Source organism: Trichechus manatus, unplaced genomic scaffold (genome assembly GCF_000243295.1).
Source record: "Trichechus manatus latirostris isolate Lorelei unplaced genomic scaffold, TriManLat1.0 scaffold00249, whole genome shotgun sequence".
In the NCBI taxonomy this organism is placed as follows: domain Eukaryota; kingdom Metazoa; phylum Chordata; class Mammalia; order Sirenia; family Trichechidae; genus Trichechus; species Trichechus manatus.
Genome location: NW_004444185.1, coordinates 1637835 through 1662273, shown reverse-complemented (window position 1 = coordinate 1662273; position 24439 = coordinate 1637835). Strand labels below are relative to the sequence as shown.

At 40.4% G+C, this 24439-nt stretch overlaps 1 protein-coding gene across 1 annotated transcript in view; it reads right to left on the bottom strand.

Annotated features, from left to right (window-relative positions):
- Positions 1-1286: 1286 nt before the first annotated feature.
- The window catches only part of PDE6D (phosphodiesterase 6D), a 61758-nt gene continuing 38605 nt past the window's right edge, over positions 1287-24439 (bottom strand). Inside the window, exons 2-5 of the mRNA XM_004389498.3 lie at positions 6979-7067; positions 6065-6190; positions 5249-5354; positions 1287-2802 (exon numbers count right to left, since the gene is read on the bottom strand). Of these exons, the coding sequence (XP_004389555.1) occupies positions 2721-2802; positions 5249-5354; positions 6065-6190; positions 6979-7067 (403 nt within the window). The 3' untranslated portion in view covers positions 1287-2720. The remainder of the gene's footprint in view (positions 2803-5248; positions 5355-6064; positions 6191-6978; positions 7068-24439) is intronic.

The following is a 24439-nucleotide window of genomic DNA, read 5'->3' as shown; positions in this document are numbered from 1 at the left end:
ACAGCTCCTAGCACATCTTACTGATACACAGAGAAGGCCTGGAAGTGTGGCCTGATGTGGCCAGTCACCCTTTGGGAGACTGCTTCCCCCGACTCCCTCATGCCCAACTAGGGCCTGCCTCAGTCCTGCACCACACTGCCCATCACAAAAGCCTGATATCCAAAGCACTGGCCAGTAACATAGATGGGAGGTGGATGAGAGGGTTTACTGCATGTTTACTGTAAACCTCAACCAAAATTCTCAAAACATGTTCTTTCTCCCAAGTCTCCTCCCTCCAAGGCCCTGCTGCCTGGGATTCGTCTCTCCTCTCCGCCTCTACACGGCCTCTAAAGGCCCCTGGATTGTCCTGAGCAACTGAACTCTTCCCCTCAGCTCGCACTGGCCAGAGCTGGGGACACCCTTTGTTCCTTAAGCCTGCTGCTGTTTATCCCGTGGCCATTCCAGGGTACCTACGCATGTCTCTAACATTCATTAAACGTCTCCACCCGTCTTTTTCAAAGTATGGTCCAGAAACACTTGCATCAGAATCGCCTGGGGTGCTTTATCATGCAGCTTCTGGGACCCATACCTACAGACTCAGACTCTGGGGGCAGGAGAGTGCCCACCAGTGCTTGAGAGTCAGTGTCATACATGGTGCCAGGCATGGTCTGCATGCTTCCCTTTCAACAATACTCAGCAGCCTTCAGTGGGTCCAGGAAAAAGCCCAGATCTTCAGGCATTTGGGCCTGCATCTGTCCTACAAGAGCTGACCTTGACTACCAGGGGTCCTAGTCCTGTAGGCCAAGTCTCCCTAGTTGGTCCCCCCAGGCCTGTGCTCATCCTCCTCCCACTATTCAGAATTGGGCCATCCTCCTGGTCAGCTCAAATCCCACTGGCACTGCTTCAAGTCCCTGGACCGGCACTGTCCCTGAATCACACACACTTCTGCACTGCTTGTTTCATGATAAAAGTGATAAATGTTTCCTGAGTGTATGTATTGTTACCCCAAAGAGATGGCAAGCGTCTATGAACAACACGGCTATCATTCTTTCAGTTTTCCTCAGAGCAGCTAGCAAAGCAGTGTGCCTGACAGTTCTGGGGCTAAGGGAGTGGAGGAGGGTGCCGGAGGAGGTTAGCAGCGGAGACGTGTCCCTGAGAAGCCCTTTGCCCACTGGATGTGTCCATCCTGACAAGGCTCCTCGATGGCGTTCCGTGGAACAGATATGGTTTGGGCAAAGGGATGGAGATAGGCCCACTCTCTGAGAAAGAGATGGCATTTCAAGGGAGCAAAATGAAACTCTGACTCATTTTCCGTATGTTTTTTTTTAATCCAGGCTTTGGTATTCAAAAACTAGACAGCTTTTAAAAGCAACAGATCTAACGTGAGGACGGGCTCACTGATAGATGGTGACAGTACACAAAGGATGCACAGCTTCTCCTCCCCGCCACAGATTCAAACAGTCCCTGAGGTAATGGACAGAGAGGAGAACAGGAACCTGGGAGCCGGGGCCACACCAAAGAGGGTCAGTTGACTCTCCTGCCCTCTAGCCTCAGACCTCACTACTTGAGTAACTAGAAAACCATTCACTGTTGGTATTTTATAAAGGAGAGTGAAGGCTACTGGCAGCTCAGAGGTAAGTTCCTAAAAGAGAACTCTGTAGTTTTCTCTCCATGTCAGACTTGAAAGCACTGCATATATTTTCACTTCTCTCCCATGCTGACATCCTCTGAACACTGTCTTTAGACCCTGGTTTCCAAGACCCGCCAATACTCCACCCCCACTCCAGATTCTCTCCCATTGCTCTCCAGTTAAGTAGGTGGAGACTGCCTTTTCATTTTGTAACTTCAATTCTCCCACTTAGGAAGAGAGGAGCCCCTACTCTACCAACTTAGAACTTCTACCCTTCCTGGAATTCTCTTGAATAAACAAACGTTGTAAAGGAATGGAAAATGTTAAAAACAACAACAAGCAAAGGAGGTATGTATGCTGTGGAAGAGAACCATTAAATATCATGTCTCAGAGACAAATGTTAAGGTCTCAGGTCTTATTCAGGTGCGTTGTGCATTTTTGGAAAGCAGCAGCTGAGGTACTCAGGAACCAGAAGATCTACCAGTTGATCTCTGGAGTAAAATATAGTTGTGATCGTAGGGTCAGATAAATTTCTCTCTTCCTGTCATGGGTCCAGGTTCTTGTTCCAGAAAAGGAGAGATGAAAGCACTGCCATGCTAAAGACTAGGAATATTTTAATTCATATGTTTTAATTACATTATGTAATAATAATATCACAGTCTATTTTACAAGTCAAATGTAGAGAATGTATGAAACAGAAATGGTGGGGAAAAAACTAAACATGGGTCAGGGACATGAATTTTTCCAAAACCAGGGATAAAGGAAGGTGTGTAGCCAGCCTGCAGGGCCCAAGGGGGAGGCAGGGGCAGGACAGGATTGGTTCGTGGGATGTGTTTGCTCCCCCGTGTTTGCACAAGCCAGGGGTCGAGGCACCACTCCCTGACCTGGTCTGGGGCTGGATGTTTAGTCTGGTCAGTGGAAGACGGCTGTTTGGGAGAAAAAAGCCATCTGGTTACCTACATGGAGCTGGTCCCCTGGGGGCCACAGGTGGTTTTCGCCATAGAGGGAATTAGGGATGGAAGTGTCAAAAATCGAATGTGCGGAGGAAAAAAGTAAACAGTTTCCTCCTCCCCACAAAAACCCAAACTCTTGAAATGCACACACTCTTCTCTCAAACGTAGAAAAGTCTCACTCTGGATGTGCTCACAAGAAGATCATCGTCAAAAAATTTTGTTTCTATGATAACGTTCCCACTGTAAGTAAGAAGAGAAACAGAGAGGGCAAAAGAAAGAGGGTGTCAGGCAACGAGACTGCATTTCCACAACGTGGTTTCTATCTGAGTTTGCTGGGCCCATGGATACACACCCGCCTAGATCTGCGGCTTGGGGACATTAAAATCTGACTCCATGTGGGGTTAGATGTTAACATGACATTTAATTGATAAATGTGACTAGGCCTGTCCTCCTCAAGTCAGGAATCAGAAGAGAGAGCATGTCTTCATTCCTGGGTACACCCTAAAGCCCTTAGTAGAGTGCTCTGCACACAGGTGCTCGATAAACACGACTGACTTTCTGATATCCCATTCGAGGACACGCCTGCTGGATTACACACAGCAACCTGCAGACGTGGTGGCGTGGTGGGATTCCCCCATCACACCTACCATACCTACCACAGTGGACAGCTGTGGACTGGCCTCCCTGTCCTGCATCTGTTCTCCTTTCTTTGGGTAACAACACTCTGCTCTTCACTTGAGGAGCCATCCTTCCGCTAGTCCATGGGTCAATCAAGTGCGCCCTCCCTCACCTGGCAAAGGGGTGGGCACAGGATGTAATGTGGGCCAATCAAACTCTCTCTGAGCAGGATCCTTCCTGTGGCAGCTCCTTGAAGAAATTATCCCAGGATTCCTGGCACCTGCATCTCCCAAGCTGCCCGCAGTCTCACCCTCACTCCTTCAACTCTGTTTTGTTCACATTAGCCAGAGTCTGTTTCTATGGCTTGTAACCAAAAATCTCTAAACGATACACCGGCATTGGCAGGCTAATGCAGGCAGAGAGAGGGTAAGTGGGATCTTGGCGGGTGGGTACTTGGTACTCTCATCTGTAAAATGGGAGAGACCTTAACCTCTTGAGCTCAGTTAAAGCAACGTAGGTATTCTTTTCTGAGGTTCTAAAAAGTGAGATATGGCTTAAATAACCTAAATACGTTATCATAGGCTTACTGGTTTTAGTACCTGAAAGAAATTAGGCCTGGCCAAGCAGAAGTCAAATGAAGGTTAATAAAATCTTAAAAAATGCTCTTCTATACTACACTGAGGAAACCCTGGTGGTGTAGTGGTTAAGAGCTACAGCTGCTAACCAAAAGGTCAGTAGTTCGAATCCACTAGGCACTTCTTGGAAACCCTATAGGGCAGTTCTACTGTGTCCTGTAGGGTCACTATGAGTTGGTATCGACTCGACAGCAATGAGTCTGGTTTTTTTGATTCTACTACACCGTGGAGCCCTCGTGGCGCAGTGGTTAAGAGCTACAGCTGTTAACCAAAAGGGCAGCAGTTCAAATCCAGGAGCTACTCCTTGGAAAGTCTATGGGGCAGTTCTACTCTGTCCTATGAGTCACTATGAGTTGGAATCAACTCGAAAGCAGTGCGTTTATGCTACACTGTACTTTCCCAGGGTAATTAATAACCAGCAGATACATTAATTAATCATGAAACAGGTAAATCAGGTACTCAAAATCTAACTAGCTGATTGTTGTTATTAGCTGCTGTTGAGTTGGCTCTGACTCATGGCAACTTTCTGTATAATAGACCAAAATATTGCCTGGTCCTGCACCTTCTTTGTGATTGTTGGTATGTTTGACTCCACTGTTTGGCTACCGTGTCAATTCATCTCACTGAGGGTTTCCCTTGTCAGAACATAAAAACACCTACTATTGTAATTAAATATGTATTAAATAAAAAACTATTGACTTAAAAACTAAATAATTTCTGTTTACAAATCCAGTGTGGCTTTCATAAAGGATCTTTTTAAAGACTATCCAATATTACATCATTATCTGTGCAAATAACTCTTCTGTAGGCACTATTACAAAAACATTTGAAAGACTAACACGTTTTTCCAAGAGAAAACGTAGGTGGGAAGTTATTGACAATATTTTTGGACAAAGGACAAACTAATTGTTCTTTGAGCAGGAAGCATAGACATTAAAATGGTTAGTTATTTTCTGAAACACTGTAACCAAATATCATCCTCCAAAACAGAATTAGGACTTGCCAGATTCTGTTAAAGGCAACCCAAAGTCCAGGGGTTCCAGAAGTACGGTCATCAGGTAAGGAGCAAATTAGCGTATTTTTGATACATATATGCCAGATTCTTCCCACATCACCTCATTTAATAGAGAGAACTATTAATTCTAAGTTTAGAGATGAGAAGACTAAGGCTTCGAGAACTATATTGCCCAAGATGACATCTACGGTGAAATAGGAATTTAAAATCTGGTCTAAGCTAAAGTGTTTGATTCTTCCCACTCTAGCATACTGACTTTTCCATACGATAAAAGTCAGTACCCTGCAGAGTAGGATACCCCTGGATACTCTTTTACCCCATTCCTCAACCCAGGTCCCTGCGGCTGAGCGGGATGGAGAGGCCCACCTGGCCTCATTTTTAGACATGCTCCACAATTTCCTGAGACCTGCTCACTCACGTTAAGACGCTCGCTGGCATCATCTGGGACTCAGGTGCTGCCTCTATCAAGGACTGCCAGGTATTTGTGGAGTTAGGGATCACAAAGCCAAACTCGAAGAACCACTCTGAAGGAAGAAGGAAAAGCCGGCGTGAGCAGGAGCCTCAGGATAAAGCGGAAGGGCTCTTTGTGCCCCTCCTTTGGAGTGAGCCTCTTCTTACCTAGGTTGAGAGGCACTAAAGGAACCTATCAGAAACCTCCCAGACCAGAGACATCAAAAAGGGCACGGACGCCCCCTTCAGGCTGTACTCTGAACCACACCAGAGGCTTGGTTCTTGTGCTTTGGGGTCTGACGGACTAGGACAGTGGGCAGGATACAGGGTAAGCAACATTTTCTTAGAAGCCGGCTGGGTGTAAATTATAAACAGCAGTAAAGAATAGTTCTTTTTCACCTCGTATTTTAGCTCTAAAATACAGACGTGCACTCTCAGACTTTACGGCCTTGCTAGTCAAATATGTACAATACTGTATGTAGAGCACTGTACTAGGCCCTGATCACAGCAGCCTCCTCCACAACCACATATAACACGCCAGTGACAATGTCCAGGCTCATGTGCGACAGAAACCCTTTCGTGGAGGGGCTCACAGCATCTTGTGTTGCCAGCTTTGTTTTGTTTCTTCTCACTGGGGGGCCCCTAATCTTGCAGGCTGTAGGAATGTTATTCCAATCTGAGTTGTAAAATGAATGGTATCAAAGCACTGCTTTGGTTCGCTGGGTCCTGCCTTTTGTCCCCGCCACCCTAAGCCGCGACTTTCGGCATACTGGCAGCAGAATACCTTCTAGGCATTGCCCTTTGAAGTAAACTTTTTGTTCCAGGCGGAACTTTTCCATTTGTTCTGCTGAAGAGAAGTTCAACTCTCGAGACACTGCCTTGCACTTGAGGATTTTCTTGGGAACACGGGCTGTAAGAGCAAAGTAAATATTGAAGCCATTCTCAGTGAAAACCACATGACCAAGGTGCTTAATGTTTCTGGGAGCTTCTTGCCAGCTGATTTAGAGAACACATCCTATATGTTAAATCTCTGTCTAAATCAGATAATACCTTGGTAACTGTCCTTTACTTTTTAGTTCGAGGCCTGTAACCTATTGCTGTCAAGTCCATTCCAACTTACAGCGACCCTATAAGGACAGAGTAGAACTGCCCCATAGGGTTTCCAAGGAGCGGATGATGGATTTAAACTTCTGACCTTTTGGTTAGTAGCCAACCTCTTACCTACTGTGCCACCAGGGCTCCTAGCTGAAGGCAGAGGTACACAGTTGGTCAGCTATGTTTGACTGAAAGATCCTCAAGGAGCACCAGGTCTGGGGTATCTAAGGGCCTCACCAAGCCTCTTTCATCAGGAAGGGGGTCAAACTGGTACCCTTTCTCTGCTCTATTCTGTTGGTTTTAACCTCTTACTTTTTCTGTTCCTTCAGGGAGATAAATGTGCAAATTTTCTTTTGGGAAAAAAAACAAGTTGACATCTTAGTTTTTATCTTTGGGTAGGGACTAACGCTAAAATTTTAGCACAAAGTGAGTTTTGGGAAGTGGGAGAAAGAAACATAAGGAAGGAACTAGAAATATAAGCAGCTTGTGAGTGTAGGTGCTGTGCCTTCAGGGCTTCACCTACCATCAGGTCTGCACTAATGATGCCCAGGCCCTGCTCTGGCATTGGTCACGCCCCTGAGCAGACAAAGGATTGGAAAGTACCTTCATGCTCCACTCCAGGGATGGACAGGTCTTCTGTTCCTTGCCAGAGTACCTTCCCTGTCTCAGCATCCCGAAGGTTCATCCAATTTCTGATCAAATATGATTAAAGAAAAATAAGGCACTGAAAGTCACCCCTACTTCTGGGCATCTCACATTTGCTCCTATCAACACTTGTTTACTTTTTAGCAAGTCTGCCAAACTGTTATGTACTATGAAAGCAGATAAGAATGTGAAGGAAAGAATCTAAGGAAAGAAGCAGAGACCTACAGAAGATATTTTAATCTGTAATATAAGAACCCAAAGACTGGGTACACCTAGAAATTACAAGAAAGGGGTAGAAAACTAACAGTGCAGAATTTTAAATTCCATAACAGAATCTGATCAACCAAGATAAAAGACCTAAAGAAACAGATAGCAGAGATACCCTAACGAAACAACCCAGGCAGATTACTCTCCAGGGAAGACCATTGTTCAGAAGCTTCATGCACAGGCACAGAGCTTTCAAATAGCTTTTTAGTGCCCTGCTTTTAAATATGAGAAGACAGCCAAGGATCACCAGAAATTCAAAGAAAGCAATTACCAGGAAAGACAGACCAAAACAAACTGAGAGAGAAAAGCAACTCAGAGAAAAAAAAAGAAACTAGAGAAAGATTGTTGTAGTTCCCATCAAGTTGGCTTCGATTCCTGGCAATCTCATGTACAACAGAACAAAACATTGCACATTCCTGCACCATTGTCACCATCATTGGTAAGGCAGAGTCCATTGTTGTAGCTCCTGTATATCTGAAGTGACTTCCAACCTGGGGGCTCATCTTCCAGCACTTTACTGGACAATATTCTGTTGTGATTTATAGGATTTTCAGTGGCTAATTTTCAGAAGTAGATCATCAGGCCTTTCTTCCTAGTCTGTCTTAGTCTGGGAACTCCACTGAAACATGGCCACCATGAGTGACCCTGCTGGTATTTGAAATACTGGCGGCATACCTTCCAGCATCACAGCAACACATAAGGTACCATGGTACAACCAACAGACAGACGAGTGGTAGACAGCAAGATAAAGAGTTTTTAAAAGGAGCATTAAAAAAAAAAAAAAAAGATGTAACCCTTACAGACATTGAATATAATATACAATTGGATTTTATATATTTTGTATGATTCCGATTTTTCTCTGGCTCAAGGTTACAACTTAGGGGGTTGGTCAACTGATACTCCCTTTAGTCAGAAAATGCCTTCTAACTTAAGTAGTTCAATTTTCTACTTTCTGTATTTTTCATTGATACAATCAGTGAGTCAGTGATAGCAATTAAAAAAGGAACTTTCAGAGAACAAAAAAAAAAAAAAACAACTCTTGAAAAAAGTATACATTTTGATAGCAGAACTGAACAACTCAACACAAGGGTTGAGTTGAGGAACAGTCTCAGAAAAACAAAAAGACAACAAGGATAGAAAGTAAGAGAGGAAAGATATAATAACTGCATGACAGTTTAAGAGGTCTAATATCTAACTATCAGGAGTTCTAGAAAGAACAGAGAACAACAGGGAACACCATCAATGAATTAATTCAAGAAAATTTTCCAGATTGAAAAGGTCCAGCAAGTGCCCAAGTCATATCATAGTAAACTTGCAGAACATTGAGGATAAAGAGAAGCTTTCAGGAAGGAAAACAAGCATTCATGTAAATGGTCAAAATCAGCATGGGGAAATAATATCAGAATGGATCAGACTTTCAGCAGGAGCCCTGGAGGATTGAAGAAAACAGAGCAGAACCAAACTGAACCATTCTTGGACAAAACTATCTAAAAAACACTAACTTTCTCATGAAGCAAATGATGATATGCTCCATCAAAATGACAAGGAAACCAAGAAGCAAGAGATCTAAACCAAGAGACAGGCAAAGGGAGTCCCCAGAATGATGGTGAAGGAAGATCCCAAGACAACAGCTCACCAGCAAGCCTGTGGACCGTCCAGGGTCCAGACTGGAGCAGGTCAGAAAGCCCAGAGATATTAATAGAATATCGAATGGGTTTACATTGAAAGGAGATTTTTATAATTAGGGGGAAGTTTGGAGTCAAATTAGTGAGAAGTATAGATGGATTGACATAGTGGCTGCAACAAGGGGCTCAAGCATAACAATGATTGTGAGGATGGCGCAGGACCGGACAGTGTTTCACTCTGTTGTACACAGGGTCACTATGAGTTGGAACCAACTAGATGGCACCTAACAACAACAATAGAAAACCTAAGCAAATGAATTGAAAAAAAGATTATTAACATCAGAGAAAATCAAAAGTGTACTGGAAGGAAAAAGTAGCCACAGTATACTATATGGCTTCATTACAAATAGTGACGACAATTAATAAAAACAAAAACTATGGATCCAATACAATTATACTGGGAGGATAGGGGGATGAGAAAAGTGTGTATGTGTGATCAGGCATGAAATGTTGAGAAAGAACAAAACTGTCATTTTTCCATAGTGGGAAGTCAATAAATAATGCTGAAAACTGAAACATTAAGACGCAGTCCCTGGTGGGAATGTAAAATGGTACAACCACTATGGAAAACGATACGGTACTTCCTTAAAAAGCTAGAAATAGAAATACCATAAGATCCAGCAATCCCACTCCTAGGTATATACCCTAGAGAAATAAGAGCTGTGACACAAATAGACATGCACACTGTCTTACTCATGTAGTGCTGCTACAACAGAAATACGACAAGTGGATGGCTTTAACAAAGAGAAATTTATTCTCTCACAGTCTAGGAGGTTAGAAATCCAAATTCAGGGCGTCAGCTCCAGGGGAAGGCTTTCTCTCTCTGTCGGCTCTGGGGGAAGGTCCTTGTCATCAAACTCCCCCTGGTCTAGGAGCTTTTCAGGGCAGGGACCCCAGGTCCAAAGGACTCCTACTCCTGGCTCTGCTTTCTTGGCGGTATGAGGTCCCCATGTCTCTCTGCTCACTTCTCTCTTTATATCTCAACAGAGATTGACTTAAAACACAACCTCATTTTATAGATTGAGTCCTGCCTCATAAACATAACTGCTGCCAAACCCACCTCATTAACATCATAAAGGTAGGATTAACAACACAGAGGAAAATCACATCAGATGACAAAATGGTGGACAATCACACAATACTGGGAATCATGGACTAGTCAAGTTGACACACATTTTTGGGGGACACAATTCAATCCATTAACACACACCAATGTTCACTGCAGTATTATTTACAATAGCAAAAAGATGGAAACAGCCTAAGTGCCCATCAACAGATGAATGGATAAACAAACTGTGGTATATACATACAACAGAATACTACACAACGTTAAAGCATAACGATGAATCCGAGAAACACCTCACAACATGGATGAAACTTGAGGACATTATGCTGAAATAAGTCAAACACAAAAGGACAAATGTTGTATGAGACCACTATTAAAAAAAGTCAGGAAAAGGTTTTCACACAGACAGAAACATTCTTTGATGTTTACCAGGGATGGGGAGGGAGTAGGGAAAACCATTAACTAGATAGTAGACACGTACTAACTTTGGTGAAGGGAGAGGTAATACACAATATGGAGGAAGTCAGCACAACATAATCAAGGTAAAGGAAGACACTGAAAGGTACACAAGAGTAAAAGGCAACGGTAAATACTAATACATATACAATCCTGCAACAACAGTAATAACAAACAATAATGTACAAGTAGATACACAGGTAGATATGTAAGCTGAACATGGGTGGGAGGGCGTATGGAAGTACTCCCATGTACGTATATAAGTGTACATGCTTTAAATATACTCGTGTACACAATAGTGTGCACAGGGGACACAGACATGAAAACTTCTTAGCCATAACCATACACATCCAGGAACTCAGATACTGGGCTTGAGGGCTATGGACTATAGTCTCGGGGGACATCTAGGTCAATTGGAATATCATAATTCATATAATGTTCTGCGTCCTACCTTGGTGAGTAGCCACTGGGATCCTAAAAACTTGAGAGTGGCCATCTAAGATACAACAATTGATCTCTTACTGTCGGAGCAAAGAAGAGCGAAGAAAACAAAAGACTCAAGGAAACAATCAGTCCAAAAGACTAATGGCCCACATGAACTATAGCCTCCACTAGCATGAGACCAGAACCAGATGGTACCTGGCTACCACTACCCACTGCTCTGACCAGGACCACAATAGTAGGTCATGGACAGAGTGGGAGAGAAATACAGGACAAAATTCAAACTCATAAATAACACCAGATCTACTGGTCTGATAGAGGCTGGTAGAATCCCCGAGACTAGGGCCCTTAGTCACCCTCAAACTTGGAACTGAAATCACTCCCGGAGATCACATTATTAGCCATATGCTAGGTAGGTCTATAAAATGAGTAACACCAGTGAGGAATGTGTATCTCAGAACAATCAACTATACGAGACCTAAAGGGCGTATTTGCCCAAAAGCAAAGTTCAGAAGGACGTAGTGGCAGGGAAGTGGGCGAATGGACATGGGGAACCCAGGGAGGAAGAGAGGAGAATGCTGACACATTCAGGGGTTTGCAACCAATGTCACAAAACAAGCCACGTATAAATTGTTGAATGGGAAACTAATTTGCTCTATAAACTTTCACCTAAACAACAAAATGTTAAAAAAAAAAAAAAAAAAAGACATAGCCCCAATGTGCTATTTAGAAATATCAAGATAAATACTAAAGAAATCAGTTAAAAAGAATTGAAAATACTTTTTTCTGGGGAGCCAAAAATAGGGATTATAGGTCAGGGAATGCTGCCCTTCATTAGAAACGGAGTAGAACTATGAACTCTTTAAACAAAGTACTTACACAATTTTGATTAAAAAAAAAAAAAGGACTAAATTAAAAAGATATTCCCAAGTTTTTTGTTTTTTAAACAATAGACAAACCATTAAAGGAAAAGAAAATATTAATAAACATGGAGGCTAAGTCTGAGTAAGATGGTTAATATTTGTAAAGAGACTAAGCTTCAGATAAATACAGTTGATATAGTTTACACGCCCTCCTCCCCACTCCAGGCCCCTGCAGCAACCACACCCTCTTCCCAGCAGCACTCTGTGTCCTCCCCTGGCATTACAGCAACCTGAAGAGCTGGGGGAAGCACATGGCCTAGGCTTGGACACCTGGATGCTTTGGTCTGGGGCCCTGAAGCTCTAGTCACAAGAGGACTTGAGAATCAGCCTGCAGTTCTTTAGGGTGGGGCAGCGGGGCATGCCAACCTGACCTTTCCTGCTGTGTGGCCATTGCTACAGGCCCTGGTCTTCCAGCTTCCAGTCAGTTCCAAGAGCCCCAGGTAGCCTTCTAGTACTTCCCATTGTTTGGGTAGTTTACAGTGCAGAACCCTGAACACTGGCATCACGAATGTAATTGGAACTACAGGTGGCCCTCTGGAGAGATTCTTTCTAGGTTTTGCTGCTGTATTAGAGATGTCACAAAGGAAAGCCTAGGATATCCAGTACAGTGCTTTGGAAGTGACAATACTCTAACTTCCTGTGTCCTCAACCTTCCTGTGCACCATTCCCCTGCATGAACCTACTGTTGCTTTGCAGTTGGTTGTGTTATTGTGCGCCTCTCCTCGCAGGTTATGCAATTCCAAACACACTACCCTCATATGCTCCTTCCAACACCAGATGCTGTGGCTCTTCTACACCCAGGTGCTTTCTGTCCTCGGCTTCTGTTTCCAAGCTCTACATTTTTTTACAGCCAAATTCAAATGCAAGTCAAAACTCTATATACTTGCTTAAGCTGTATCTTCACAATTCTAATTTCTACAAACACGCTTACCAATCTTGGAGTCATATTAAGAGAGAGTTTCCCCACCTGGAGAAATAAAACAACAGAAACAATCCCTGCTCTGTCAAGTCTACTCTGAGCTTAGATCTCAACAGAACCGCCTTAAACATCTAACCTCAAGGTTTTCAGAAGACATAGTACTTAGTCAATCTGCTCTTTACATGTTTTTTACTCTTTCTCTACAGATAGTCTTCTACATTCCAGTACAGCAACATGGACAATATCAGACTTTCTCAAATTAAACAAGACAAAAATTACTTCTAAGGTTCTAGGCTCACTTGCAGGTGGGCATTCTAGCAAAACTAATGCAAGAAAAGCGCTGGAGACAGGGCTTCCTGCACAAAGCAGCAACCAGATCAGATGAGGCAGCTTCAAGAAAAGCATTACCGCCACTGGCCCCGGTCTGCAAAGAAATGCTTAGGGCTAGGGCTCACTCTTCAATCTGTCTATTAGGCAATAAAAAGAAGAAAGGAAGTTTTAGAGCCTTCTCTGATTATTTTGGATAGTAAATTTAAGATTCCTCCATTTCACAGCAAGGAAGAGAGGTTGCTAAAAAGGCATGACACTCACGGCTCTTCTCTTTTATAGACTCAGGTTAAGGACTTAGTTAACTGTCTTCATGGGAAATATATTTTTTAAAAATACCCTTGGCCAGTTCAACAATTAGGCATTCCCTGCAATGTACCCTAACCTGGAAAATTATCTACTATTGATCTCATTCTAAATCACATATTATTTTATAATCCTAACAAGATTTGTAAGATTTTTATACTCAATAAATAATACAAAATTAGAGTAATGCAAAGAGAGCTCCATCCAAGGATACTGGGACAGGAACTACATAAGAGCCCTCCAATCTGTAAATTTAAGAGTGAAAAGAAAAGCTCTTAGCTCACGGCAGGGATGCAGTCTTTTGGGGACAGTTTTATAAACCATAAAAATGCAAATCCGTGATAGCCTATTAGCACAAAGAAATAAAAATTAAGGTAGGTATCTTAAAATAATAACAGTGAGAAAAGCTGGTCTTCAAGAGGAAACAAATTTGGTTAAAAATGTTAGAGATGAAAGGCAAATTTTGATGACAGATAGTTATCTGGCTGAACATTTTTGTTTTAACAGCTTTTTGCTAACCAGATTTTTCAAAGAAAAAGAGAGCCTGAGTTTCAAAGTTCAAGTCACTTCCAATCTTGACAGAATAGGATTAGGTGGACAAGCTTTAAGGGAGGGGGTTGGAGAACTATTTATAAATACCACATTCTGGGTCAGCCAGGTCTTTTCTCATTTCAAAGCTCCCTGGTGATTTATGTGTAGGATGAGCACAAAGTAACACAATTATTTCATTATTTCACTACAGGCTGCTCCTGAATTACAAATGAGTTCCATTCCTAAATCTGTCTTTAAGTTGAATTTGTACATAAGTCGGAATAGTTAGGTACTGTTGGTATCTAATGTCAGTTAGTCAAATGTTTGTCTTTGTATATAGTGTATAGTGCACCTTTCTATGCACAAAAAAACATTAAAGAAATACTTCCAGATACACTAAAACACTTTTAACGTAATAATACAGTAATAATAATGTTTTGATGCACATTGCAAAGTAGTGCCCGTTTGTTATTATGAACCATTATATGAACCTTCAATTTTTAATATAATAGGCTTTTGGGGCGTTGGTAACTATGGGTTGTACATAAATCAGACATTTGTAATCTGGGGACTGCCTGTATTTCCTTCACTCTAGGAAGCCTCCTGCTGAGAGGTGAGCTGGCCCTGGCACCCTCTGATTTGGACCCAGGCAGACACAACGAAGTACTCTCGTATGTAAAAATATGAGCATGTTAAAAATAAGCTTCAGAGAGAAATCAAGAGTTTGCAAAGTATCAAAAAACCCAAAAAAAATCCGTTGCCTTCGAGTTGATTCCGACTCATAGTGACCCTATAGGACAGAGTAGAACTGCCCCATAGGGTTTCCAAGGAGCGCCTGGTGAATTCGAACCACCACCCTCTTGGTTAGCAGCCACAGTACTTAACCACTACGCCGTCAGGGTTTCCGCAAAGTGTCAAGCCTTGGGAAAAGTAAAAAAGGAAGTAAACGAAAATAAATATTAGGAAAAGATGAGAAACACTTGGCTCAGTGTGGAAGGTTACCTAAAGTCCTCCTAGTTTTGCAAAGAATGGATGTGATCTGGCATGATTTAGGTACTGTCCAGGGTAGGAGTTGGGGACAGACTTTCGGCATAGAGGGCAGCGAGGGAGGTGGGCAGTGGAGTAGGAAAGGCGGGCTTGGGGATAGGAATAAAGCAGTTAGATGAACAGGGTGCTAGGTAAATTTCCATGAGAGCTGTGAATGCAGGACATGGGATAAAAGGATTTAAAATATTTGGTAACAATAATCTAGAAGCATTTTGGAGTGAACACACTGGCTTTGAGAGTCTTAATCTTAAATTGCAATGGGCAACTTCAATTTTTATATAATAAGTAGGATAGATACACTGTACATGCCAGTACCTCATTGGTCAGTTAAGGGAGGAAGAAAGGATGAAAGCGCAATTAGGGAAGGGAAGAGTGGAGAGTAAGAGGGAATGGGGAAGGCAAGGAGGGGAAAGAAAAAAGGAACACAGGACACAAGGAGGAAAAGAGAAAGACACAAGGGAGGGAGTGAAGGAAAACAAACAAACAAAACACTGACAGACACAAATAGAAACACCCACATGCAACTCAGAACCCAAGGCAGAAGGGAACAAAAAGGAGGTGGCCCAGGAAGTTTGGAAATGAGATCCCACACAGTTTTTTCCAATTTAATATTGTCTTGGTTAGCGGCTTTCATAGAATGGTTTGAAATTGATGGACAGAGGAGGAAGACTGAGCATTCCAATGGTTAAGTCCCTCTGAACATGTTAATTTGTTGATTCATAGTTTTGTAGAATTTATCATCCAAACTGTGATACTGTGAATGAATGGGGCTGCTAACTGGACCGCACACCTAAACGAGCTAGTCAATGTTTTGTGAAGATTAAATGAGTTGGTTCATGTAAAGTACGTAGAACAGTGCCTAAGCATTTAGTAAGCACCAAGTGTTAGCTGTTATTATTATTTCATTATCATTTCCCATCTAGCCTCCTGACTAGTTCTCCTTGCTTCCGTTCTTGCCTCCTCCTCCTCCAACCCATCCTCCCTACAGAAGGAAATGGTCTTTTAAAACTGTAAGTTAGATGTCAATCCCTGCTTTCCTCTGCATTAAAAACAAACAAAAATAACAAAAATCTAGTACTTTTCATGGTGTACGTGGGCCCCAATCACTATGCTCCAGCCACCACGGCCTCCATTCTCTTTCTCCAACACACTAGAGCCTCTCCTGGCCTGTACCAGTCTTTCTGGAATGCTCTTCCCCTTACACAGCTGGCTTCTTCTGATCCTTTAGGTACCGGCTTCAGTGCTGTCTTCTCAGAGAGACTCTTGGGACCTAACTCTACAGAGGTTTTTGAATTTAGATCTGCCTGACTCCTAAGTTGGGGCTCCTTCTGTGTCCTCAAGCCAACACCTGGCTACACCTTATCTAAGCAGACATTTTATAATATCTCCATCTCCTCTGAAAAGAGGCTAAATACCACTCAACCTTGGTGTGTTACTTCCCTGATCAAAGACCTTCAGTGGATCCTCACAGACTGATTCAGGGCTCTCCATTCGGGATTCATTCAAGAAATGTTTACTGACAACCTACTATGTGCCCTATATTGATATTAAAGTGGCATGTAAAAAATTAGGGCAAAATTATTTCATGAAAAGTGAGAGGTGTGTGTGGACAAGATTTCTAAATTCATGGATTATTTTATAAAATCTATGGTCTTCAGTACGTATGTGAATATATTTGTCTATTTCATCCACATCCCTTTTAAAAAATATATTTTCATTAGAAAAATAATCAGGGTTATCTTACCGTTGGGCATATTCTGGTAACTTTATGGGTTCCCTTCTAGTTAAAACCAAAGAACTTTTCTCCTCATTTTCTTCAAAACAATTCATATTCAAGCAGGATAATTCTCAATGATACTTCGATAATTCTCTAATGATATTAACCCAAATCCTGATCACCAATCTAGGATGGAAGATCTATAACATTTCAACAAATCACTGGTTTATCAAGTATTACTCTATTCTAGTCTTTTTGTTTTCTCAAATAAACTTTATTTTAGAATAGTTTTAGATTTACAGAAAATTTGTAGAATAGAAGAGTTCCCAGTTACGCCACACCCAGTTTTTCCTATTATTAATATATTTGCTACAACTAATGGACCAATATTAATAATTATTAAGAATTAAAGTCCATACTTAATTTGGATTTCCTTAGTTGTAACCTAATATCCTTTTTCTATTCCAAGATCCTGTCCAGGATACCATATTACATTTAGTCATCATGTCTCCTGAGGTTTCTCTAGACTGTGATAGTTTCTCACGCTTTCCTTGTTCTTAGTGACCTTGACAATTGTGATGAGTACTGGTCAGATATTTTGTAGAATGCTTCTCAGAAGCCCGGATGGTGAGACTTCATCTTGCGTACTCTGGACGTGTTATCAAGAGGGACCAGTCACTGTAGAAGAACATCATGCTTGGTAAAGTAAAGGGTCAACAAAAAAGAGGAAGACCCTTAAGAAGAAGGACTGACACAGTGGTTGCAACAATGGGCTCAAGCATAGCAACAATTGTGAGGATAGCACAGGACCAGGCAGTGTTTCATTCTGCTGTACATAGGATCACTATGAGTTGGAACCGACTCAATGGCACCTAACAACAACCCTCAGTCAGAATTAGTCTGATATTTTGTAATGATTAGACTTGGGTTATGAGTTTTTTTTGGGAGTCCCCGGGTGGTACAAACGATTAAGTGCTTGGCTAGTAACCAAAAGGTTGGCAGTTTGAATCTACCCAAAGAAGCCTCAGAAGAAAACTCGTTGATCTACTTCTGGAAGATCACAGCCATTGAAAACTATAGAGCACAGTTTTACTCTGAAACACCGAGGCTGCCATGAGTCAGAATCAACTTGATGGCAACGAACTATTTTTTGTTTTTATGGGTTTTGGGGAGGAACATCACAGAGGTAAAATGTTATTTCTATTACATCATGTCAAGGACACATGCTATCAACATGCCTTCTCATTGTTTATGTTTACCTTGATCACCTCGCTTCTATGGAGCATTCTGGCTGTAGTATAGTCCCGGGGAAAAGCTGAGAGAGGGGAAAGTGCGATTGGTTTAAGAGCAGAACACTAGGGTTGAAGCTGGGCATGATCACATACAGCTGTGTGATCCTGACGAGTCATCTCTCCTCCCCAAGTTTTAATTTGTAAACTACCGATAATACCAAGGCCAAAAGTTTGTTGCAGGATTATATGAAATGCCTAAAAAATGATTTATAAATTGTAAAATATGATACAAATATAGGATATTATTATAGAATCATTATTTAAGATTGGAAAAGAAAAAAAAATTAGGAAGTAACTTAGAGGGTTAATGAAAAAGAGGAAGACCCTCAACTTGATGGATTGACACAGTGGCTACAACAATGGGCTCAAGCATAACAACGATTGTGAGGATGGTGCAGGACTGGGCAGTGTTTCATTCTGTTGTACGAAGGGTTGCTATGAGTTGGAACTGACTTGACCGCACCTAACAACAACTTCTTATGGGACATTTCGAATTCTCTAATGAAAGCAAATATTATCTTAAACTCTCTCTCTATAATCTTCAATAAGGGAAAAGGTAACTGAAAGCTTAATTATATTAATTAACTTTTGACCTTGTTTTAAGTCACTAAAAACCTTGTAATTCCTACAAAATCTGCTGCTGTCCTTTGTGTTGCTCATGTTAACCTCCATCCCTTTCCTTATCCTCATTCGTTTAAGAGTACAGATACGATCTGATTCTACTTTTTATGTTTGTAAGTACTTATATGATAAATATTAGATAAATATAAACACAGCAGAAATTGTATTTGAAGGATTTCAGCATTGTAATCTGAAAACAAATTAAAGGAAGGAATGGCTCCCTTACTTTTAGCACTTAAATAAAACCTAACTTTAATTCCCTCTGGTTTTGTACTTTACCTACATTCCACACAGAACTCAGGACTGATACATAATAACTAAGAGTGAGGTAGACAGTTTCTGAGAAGAATCACTAGAAAATTAAATGGTTTTTTTTCCCTACTGTTGGCCCTTGCTGTTAAGCTAGTTCTCTTAATATATATATTTTTCTCATTTAAACTGTTGGCCCAATAGCCTCCCAACTTATTTCCCTCCTTCAAATTCAATGTTTCTCAAAATGTGGTTCAATGCTGTTGTTAAAAGTGCCATTTCTAGTGCCTCATCTCATACCTATTTAATCAGAATCTCTCCAGGTAAGTCTAGAATGTTCATTTTAAAAAAGTGAGTTTTATATGCAATAAAGTTGCATGTAGGTGAATCTACGCTGTCTGGTCAGCTTGGACACTCATTTGAAGCTTCTTAACAGAGAAGACAGCAAATTCAAACGAGCTGAGTTGCCTTTTGGGGACCCAATCAAGTGTTAAGATAACTATAAGACCACAACAGCCAAAGCTCATAAAAGGAGGTGGGAAGAAACCTATCCTTAACTTAAAGGGTGCCCTGTGGAGGCACTGATGGCAGAGCAAAACGGGAGGAACAAAGCCACAGTAACTGCCATCAGCAGTGGCAGTTGCCCCCGATGTACCAACTGCAGAGCAAAACCATCCATATCATCCCAAGAAAATCTCTCTAAAATACATCAAGCCTGACTGGTCTTCACTTCCATTCACCCTGTTTCTATTATCACTCTTTGTCCTTTTAATATAAGAATGTTATAAATGCTGTGCAGCAAAGCTTGTTTCAAAGAATGGCCAAGTTTCTCACTGTGTGATGAGCTAAGAGACGGGCAATAAAGCAGAGCTGTTAAGTAGCTTGTCTAAGGTCACACAGTTAGAAGGAGCAGACCAGGATTTGGAATCCTGGCCAGACTCCAAAGCTAGAGCTTCTTCCACTACCCCCTGCTGTCACCTCAAGCATGATAAGGAATAAAACAATTATAAAAAACAAACTTATTCTTCTAGCTCTACATCATCTTTCTTATCCTCTCCTTCAAAGATTAAAATTCACTGTTTCCATTACAACTTTTAAAATTACTGCATTTTTTTCTTAATGAAATGAGACCCAGAAAAACTAAGTCTTTAGCACTTGTATATACACCAAACTAGTCAAATCAGTGATGATTCTGATTTCAGCCACAGGCTTACTTGGACAAAGCTGATGGCTTATGAAAGTGATTCACGGATAAAATATAGCTTTTAATCCTTTCAACCATCAGCAGTTCAGGTCTCCCTTAGTTTGCTCCTTCTTGTATATCCTGAGTTTTTACAGTCTTTGGACACTGAAGAATTGAAGACTCTTGAATATTGGGTGATGAGGAGGAATATAAATTTTTAACAGTGATTGAAAAGAAACATTTTGTATTTAAGGAAGAGAATGATCCAAGAAATGGTGAGTAACGAACAATACAGACGCTATGTATAAGTAAACCATGATTCACGATTGCTGGGGAACCACTAGAAGTATTCCCTTTAAAAGTTAGAAGAAAGACAGTTTGTCTAAAAGCACTACTGTTATTTAACATTATTCTGGAGGTACTAGGCAATGTAATTACAAGACAAAGGAATATGAAATAGAAAATTCAAAAAAGAGAAGAAAAATGATCATTATTTGCAAGTGATATGATTGTACACCTGGAAAACCTACTGTAAGCAATAAATAACGATGCTTGGCTTAAAATTAATATACAAAAATTAATAAATATCCTATACAGAAACAGAAATCAGAAAATAAAATGGAATTAAAATCTCGTTTGCAAAAGCAACAAAAAAGTTAAATACTGAGTAAGAAACAGCAAGAAAATTATAAACTATACAAAAACTTTAGATGCTGAGGGACACAAAATAAATCTTAAATAAATAGAAAAGAATGCCCTATTTTTGGATCGAAGACAATGTCATAAAAATGCAATACTCTATAAATTAATCTGTAAATTTAATGTAATCCCAATAAATACACCTACAAGATTTTTGTGAAACCAGATAAGCTGATTCTAAAGTTCACATGGAAAGTATGAGAATCACTAGGAAAATGCTGAAAAGAAGAGTAACAAGAAGAAATATCCTTTCAGATTTTAAAACTGACAAAGCTATAGTAATTAAAATACTGTGTGGTACTGGATATGACTAAATAGATCAATGGAACAGAATAGAAAGTTTACCTAGAAACAAAATCATATGGAATTTAGTATATTTTAATGGGTAAATTTTAAATCAGTGGTGAAAAGATGAACTATTGAATAAAGTGTTGGTTCAACAGGATAGTCATCTGGATAAAAATTAAATCGAATTTCTACTTCACTCCACTAGAACATATTTTAGACAGATTGGAGATCGGGGGAAAAAAAAGAAAGAAACCAGTAAAATACTAGGGGAAAAAGTGAGATTTTAGAAAATAATCCAGGTAAGGTCTGATATAACAGAAAATCCAGAAGCCTTTATAGTAAGTCTCTTCCATCTCTGACCAAAGCTACAGACTGCCAGAACAGTGTTACTTAAATGCCACTGTCACTGTCTTACTCCCCACTTAAAGCCTGTAAAGGCTCCCCTCAACTTTTTAAAATTGTGGTAAATATATATGTAACATAACATTTGTCAATTTGACATTTTTTACATGTACAATTCAGTGACATTATGTTCATCCATCACCACCATCCATTTCCAAAATTTCTCATCATCCTTTACAGAAGTTTGATATCCCCTGACTCTCCCTCCCACCTCTCCTGGTAACCACTAATAAACTTTGGTCTCTATGCACTTGCCTATTCTAGATACTTCATATAAGTGGGATCATACAATAAGTGGGATCATATTAAGTCTTTTTGTGACTGCCTTATTTTACTCAGTATGACGTTTTCAAGGTTCATCCATGTTGTAGCATGTATCAGGACTTCATTTCTCTTTATGGTTAAGTAATATTCCATTGTATGTATGTCCCATATTTTGTTTATCCATTCATCTGTTGATGGACAGATGTTTCTACCTTCTGGCTACTGTAAATAGTGCTGCAATGAACACTGGTGTACAAGTATCTGTTTGTGTTCCTGCTTTGAATTCTTCTGGGTATATACCTAGGAGTGGTATTGCTGGGTCATACGGTAGTTATAAGGAGCCCTGGTGGCAGAATGGTTAAGCTCCCGGCTGCTAACCCAAAGGTTAGCAGTTCAAACCCATCGGCAGCTCCTCAGGAGAAATCACCTAGTGATCTGCTCCCATAAAAACCACAGCTTAGGAACTCCTATAAGGCAGTTCTACTCTGTCCGATGGGGTCACTACGAGTTGGAATCGATTCGACAGCACACAACAACAACAGTGGTAGTTCTATGTTTAACTTTTTGAGGAACCATCACACTGTTTTCCCCAGAAGCTATACTATTTTACAATCCAATCCACCAGCAATGGATGAAGGTTCCAATTTCTCCACATTCTTGCCAACACGTTATTTTCCGTTTTTTGAAATCATAGCCATCTTGGTGGGTGTGGCTTCTGTTTCTTTTAATATATAATTTATTCCTCTGATTTTTTAAAAAAACACAGCCCAGCTTTTAAAATGGAAAAAAAAAAAAAAAAGGTGAGGGGCAGTGGAAGACTTAGTTTTCACTGTATAACCTTTTGTACTGTTAGAAAATGTAAAACTCTGTTACTTAAAAATAAAAGCATAGATAACTTTGAGAAAAAACATTTCTTAGGTCTCTTGAACGTCTTTCTTTCGTTGGAAGCTCTTCCTTTTTGTGAAGATTCAGGCCTAGGTTCCTCATTGCTCTAATATGCAGTGTCTGCCTGCTGAAGGAGAAGATTCCAGCAGGATCTTTTGAATTTAATCAGATTACTCTCTGTACGGCACCCTGTGCTATGTTAACTCTGGGGTCATCTGGTTTCAGTTCACTAAAGGCAGAAGTGCACAACTTCTTTTAAGTAGAGGGTCAGAATTACCAGGCTACACATTCGTACCTCCTGGCTAAAACAGACACTATAATCTTCCATTTCTGAACTAATCAATATTTAAAAATAGCTTCCATTTGCAAATGCCCCCTCCTCAATGCCCATTTCTTCTCTTCCTCTGTCTGATTTTCTAGCGCTTGCTCCCCATCACGTTTCCCTTTCTTCTAAACTCACATACTGTAATGCTTTAGTGGGCCCTTCTTGTACTAGTTAAGTCTAATTGGATTATAAGAGTCCCTGGGTGGCACAAATGGTTGAGCGCTTAACTACTAGCTGAAAGGTTGCTGGTTCGAAGAAAGGCCAGGTAATCTGCTTCCAAAGGGTCATAGTCACGAAAACCCTATGGAGCACAGTTCTACTGTACGCACATGGGGTTGCTATGAGTCAGAATCCACTGACAGCAGCTATTCTTTTTATTACAGGCTCTTGAGAGCAGAGGTATTTCCTCTCCTTGAGTTGACAGCAAAATGCTGGGGTTTTCTTGGTCATATCAGATCAGTAAAACTTTCTAGTGTACCAAAAGTACTTAGAAAGGATTTTTTTTTGGGGGGGGCGGGGGTTGGTAATAAGGCTAAGAAGAATGAAAATTGAGAAATTGCTCACAAATGATTAGATTTGGGGTGCTATGTATATAAGGATAGCCAAAGTTAGTTTTTCTAGAGTTCATTTTCTTGGGAAGATTTTTTACTTCAGAATTATGTTTGAATTAAGGCTAAAAAAAAGGGACTAATTTCTTAATCAGTATTATATTTTTATTTTACTTTGCAAACTACAAATTAATTTATCTCCTTCTCATGACACTTACTAACAGGTATCTTAAAGCTGCTGTATAGTTCTTAATTATCTAGGACTTGGTTATTATTTTCAGCCTATTTAAAAAATAAATCAGATTCCAGAAATAATTTTTTCCTGCCATTTCAAGAGCAGTTTAGAATTATAAACTTTTGAAAATAGAATCTCTTGAAGATACAGCCCAAATCAAAACAGGGGCAAATTACTAAATCTCTGCCAGAAAAACAAAGGCATCATTAGGTCTATTAGCATGAAACTTTACCAAGTACAAATAAATTGTTTAAATGGAATATTATTATTATAACTAAATAGCTGAGTCTCCTTTATACTTTCATACTATTTTTAGAGATTTGCTAGTTTTTAAAAATAAGTGAGTATATCTGCTTGCTGGTCATTTGAATGTATAATAATATCATACTAAACTAAAAATCATATCACATTAAATTAAAAAAGGCACCAGAGCTAAGGTTCTTGAGAAATGCCTTAATTTAAGAGTACAGAAGGAGCACTTTTCTAAAGTTTCTGAAGTTTTGAAATTTAGAATATGTAAAATGTTGATCTCGCTATGCAAGTAAATTTAGCAATTTAAAAGTTGAGTGAAAATAAAAATATTTGGTAAATTAAATGATTTTAAAAGTTCTACATCAATGTACTGTTTTAAAAGTAGCAAGTGAGGGGGTTCTGGCAAAATGGCGCTCTAGGCAGAAGCACCACGCCGTCCCTCCACAGGAAAGATCCGAAAAACTAAGCCGAACAGAGAATACAACAATCCT